This window comes from Oratosquilla oratoria, chromosome 34 (assembly GCF_046742065.1).
Source record: "Oratosquilla oratoria isolate Oo_2021 chromosome 34, ASM4674206v1, whole genome shotgun sequence".
Taxonomy (NCBI): domain Eukaryota; kingdom Metazoa; phylum Arthropoda; class Malacostraca; order Stomatopoda; family Squillidae; genus Oratosquilla; species Oratosquilla oratoria.
In genome coordinates this window covers 8,070,764-8,075,706 of record NC_134810.1, presented here as the reverse complement: position 1 = coordinate 8,075,706, position 4,943 = coordinate 8,070,764, and the positions used below count along the sequence as shown (strand labels likewise).

The following is a 4,943-nucleotide window of genomic DNA, read 5'->3' as shown; positions in this document are numbered from 1 at the left end:
TCCTGACATACTTCTCTTTCACTCCCTTCGACCTCATAGTCCGCCACACCTCATTTCTCGGAACTTGATCATAAGCTTTTTCCAGGTCAATAAATGTCAAGTACAGCCCTCTTTGCTTTCCTATGTACTTTTCCATCACCTGTCTCAACGCGAATATTGCATCCATTGTTCCTCGGCCTTTCACTAACCCAAACTGCTCACTACAAACCTCGGTCTCCGCCCTCAACCTTTTATCCATCACTCTTTCTAACAGTTTCATGGTGTGTGACGTTAACTTAATTCCTCTATAGTTAGCACAACTCTGGATGTCTCCTTTTCCCCTGAAAATCGGGATCATTATACTGTCTCTCCACTAACTCGGGATTGTCTCTTTCTCCATCACCAAATTCAGGAATTCCGTCAACATTTTTATCTCTTCTTCGTCCAAGCTCTTCCATACCTCCACTGGTATCTGGTCTGGCCCCATCCGCTCTCCAATTTTTCATTTTTTCTAACGCCTCTCTTACTTCCGCCTCTCTTATCGGGTCTACTTCTCCCTCCATCCCCACTCCTGTACCTCTTCGTATTCTTGGATTTTCTTGATTAAGGAGTTCTTCATAGTACTCCCTCCACCACATCCGGATCTTGTCAGGGTCCGTGGGTATTTTACCCCTCTTGTCTTTGATTTGCTTTACCAATGTTAGGTCCTTCGTTGCTCTGTTTCTTTCCTTCGCTATCTTATAAATCTTCCTCTGGCCCTCCTTTGTTTCCAGTTCTTCATACATGCGAATGACGTGACCCCCCCCCCCGATTGCAGCTGTTGCTTTAACAGCAGTGCTTCAATGCTAGAGATTTGGGCACGGTGCAAGATTTCAGTGTGTGGTACTTTGTCTTGTAATATTATGCCCAGGATACTTTGGAGACACCGTATGTAGAAGGCCTCTAAAGCGTTTACATGGCGTATGTATTTGGTCCAGATTTCTGAGCTGTAGAGTAGGGTGGAGATGTAGACGATTCTGTAGATGAATATTTCGGTTTCGGTTCGAAGGTTTCCGCTTTCAGATAAAACAAAGAACAACAACAACAACAATTTAAGGCTCAGACGGCTTTTCCTCCAAAATCTTTAGAAAAGGATGGACATATTCTTCACTAACAACTCCACCAAATGACCCTAACCGTGTGGGCAACTGAAACCGTCCTCAAAGAATGAAAAAATTGCAAACATAATCACCATCTTTAAGAAGAAAGGTGACAAGGCACTGTGGAAACAGCCGAGGCATTCCAATGTTGGCCACCCCAGGAAAAGTTTTTGCTCTAGTCATTCTCGGAAGACTGGATAATTGCTTTTCAGGAACTGTCCTACCTGAAACACAATGTGGTTTCAGAAAAGACAGAGGTACCACAGACATCATATTCTCCATACGCCAAATTTAAGAGAACTTCCACGAACAGAACCGTGATCTATACCTGTCCTTCATTGACCTAACAAAGGCATTTGATAGAGTAAACAAGGAACTCTTCTAGAGTGTCCTCCATAAGTTTGGTACCCCCCCCCCCCAATATTTCTGAACGTCCTCTAAAGCTTTCATGAGGGAATGAATGCCTGTGTACTGACGAAAGGGCAAAAATCAGAGCCCTTCACCTGTAATATTCAACATTTTCTCACCGCTGTCACAACCCTTAGCCACAATAAGCTCAATGATGACGACGGAGTGCGGATACAGTACCACGTAGATAGGTACCACTTTAACCTTAGGTGCCTACAGGTCTGCATCACACTTACCACCGCTCACTCCACAGAACCCTACAATACACCATCTCAATGATCATCGCAATCTACCAAACCACTGGTCTACATGTCAACACAACGAAAACAGAGATATTTGCACAACTCAGAACAGCCCCAGTTTCGCCCCTGTTTTTCAAAACAATGGTGCACGCTTAAGCAAGTGAAATAGTTCACCTACCTCGGCAGCATAATAACGCCAAAACACGATGTAGACAATAAAGTTCGGTCAAGAATCCACCTCGTATCCGCGTTTACACACATACGTACATACAAACGCATAAACGTACATACATACATAAATTCATACATACATGCATACTTACACTTATACAAACATATGTACACACACACACACACACACACACACATATATATATATATATATATATATATATATATATATATATATGTATGCAAAGAAATCACAAAACACACGTGATAAAATATTTTTGCAGAAACCACCGGGAAATTGAAAAAAAACAGATACCGAACGTTTTCGTCTATTTAGACATTTTCAAAGGTACAAAAAAGCAATACAGAAAGAAACAATAAATACATAAGAAGACAAGGATACTCGGAGAGGTCCCATGTTACATTTTATCACACACAATTTTGTCAATAATAAAATTGTCCAATTTAAATAAACCCAAACTCAAGTTCATGTTATTTCCAAAATTTCTTTTTATAAAACAAGATTCAATAATATTCCTTTCTATAATATTATTACAAGAAGTAATTATTTTAGAATTTCCCCAGTCAATATTATGACCATAATCCCTTTGGTGGACAAATAATCCACTGGACACTTGCCCCGTTCTAATACTATATTTATGTTGGCCTATTCTTTTTTCTAAGCCTTTGCCTGTTTGGCCTATATAAATAAAATCACAATTTTTACATGGTATATTATAAATACATCCTTCTTTACTTCTTGGGGAATTTTTAAATAACAACCTCTTAATGTTGTTATTATTTTTGAATACTATCTGGATACCAAATTTTTCAAAAATGCTAGGAAGATGGATTAAATTTTCGTGGTACGGAATTGTTAGCATATTTTTATAATTAAATGGTTTGACCTGCGACGTATTAAGAAAACATTTCCTAGCTTTGATTTTTGTTTTATCAATAAGATGTTTTGGATATTTTAAATTTTCTCCAATGTCATAGATGAATTGTATTTCTTGATCCAAGAACTCAGGGGAACAAATTCTATAAGCTCTCAGGAACATTGAAGAAAAAACTGACAGCTTGGATTTTTGACTGTGATACGAGTAAAAATGAATGTACGAGAGGACATTGGTCGGCTTCCTGTAAACGTGATGTAAATATTTACCGATGTGGAAGATACTTTAAATTTGACGTTTACAGGAAGCCGACTAATGTCCTCTCGTACATTCATTTTTACTCGTATCACAGTCAAAAATCCAAGCTGTCAGTTTTTTCTTCAATGATAGTATTAGAACGGGGCAAGTGTCCAGTGGATTATTTGTCCACCAAAGGGATTATGGTCATAATATTGACTGGGGAAATTCTAAAATAATTACTTCTTGTAATAATATTATAGAAAGGAATATTATTGAATCTTGTTTTATAAAAAGAAATTTTGGAAATAACATGAACTTGAGTTTGGGTTTATTTAAATTGGACAATTTTATTATTGACAAAATTGTGTGTGATAAAATGTAACATGGGACCTCTGCGAGTATCCTTGTCTTCTTATGTATTTATTGTTTCTTTCTGTATTGCTTTTTTGTACCTTTGAAAATGTCTAAATAGACGAAAACGTTCGGTATCTGTTTTTTCAATTTCCCGGTGGTTTCTGCAAAAAAAAATATATATATATATATATATATATATATATATATATATATATATATATATATTTGGATATATATAACAATAATAACAATACCAAAACACGATGTAGACAATAAAGTTCGGTCAAGAATCCACCTCGTATCCACATTTACACACATACGTACATACAAACGAATAAACGTACATACATACATAAATTCATACATACATGCATACTTACACTTATACAAACATATGTACACACACACACACACACACACACACACACACACACACACACACACACACACACACACACACACACACACACACACACACACACACACATGTATATGTATATATATATATATATATATATATATTTATATATATATGTATGCATACATACATACATACATACATACATACATACATACATACATACATACATACATACATACATACATACATACATGCATACATATATACATACATACATACATACATACATACATACATACATACATACATACATACATACATACATACATACATACATACATACATACATACATACATACATACATACATACATACATACATACGTGGACGCACAATATCTTAGAAAAATATGAAAATTTCTGGTGTTCGTTTCATCTTAATTTGAAAATATCGACTTTTATCTCGAGCTTATTAATATGTTCAATGTAAACAATCTCAGCTTAGATTGTTCAAAATGTGTAACAGAGTTAACATCATCGCAATTTTCAAGTTAATTCAGGCTTAAGTGACCATTATTATAATTACATTTTGTGATATAACAACATATAAATTATTACATAAATTGGGAAAAACAATTTATTTGTAAAGCACGCTTTAGAATTTTGGCTGGAATGCTAGATTTGTTTTTGAAATATACACTAGAAAGCCTTAAGTTATGATAATGTGGCGTTATTTTCCATGGTTGTTTATCTAGAAGAATGTACATGTTTTCTCGCATGCCGTTTTCTAGATTCTTCCAATTTTTCCATCAATATTTTCTCTTTTTTCAGTATTAATAAACTTTTGCTTTGTTTACATTTAGCCTTTGTTTTCTTTTCCCCCCACAGAAATTCGAAGGTCAACAACAAGTCTCTTTTTCACCACTTTCTTTCGTCAGCGTTGCATTATCTACAAATAGTTTAGTTTTCTGTTTCCAGTCTTATCCTCTATCCCTCATTCTTACTCCACCCTTCTTACGTCCAACTCTTTCAAACCTCCACATACATAAGGCAATTATATCGCCAGGATTTCAAATAGTTTATTTTACCATTTTCAATCTTACCTTCTTCCCCTCGTTCGCGTTGTAATACGAACCTTGCTGGTCTCGTATTTA

The 4,943-nt window shown here is 35.7% G+C and overlaps 1 protein-coding gene across 1 annotated transcript; it reads right to left on the bottom strand.

Moving 5' to 3' along the window:
* Positions 1 to 290: 290 nt before the first annotated feature.
* LOC143018335 (uncharacterized) lies at positions 291 to 764 on the bottom strand. The gene has a single exon (XM_076173694.1). It carries the CDS (start codon positions 762 to 764, stop codon positions 291 to 293), a length of 474 nt encoding a protein of 157 aa, XP_076029809.1.
* Positions 765 to 4,943: the final 4,179 nt, after the last annotated feature.

Excerpts from the sequence above, each read along its gene's own strand:
- LOC143018335 (XM_076173694.1), bottom strand. The coding sequence starts at position 764 with ATGTATGAAGAACTGGAAACAAAGGAGGGCCAGAGGAAGATTTATAAG.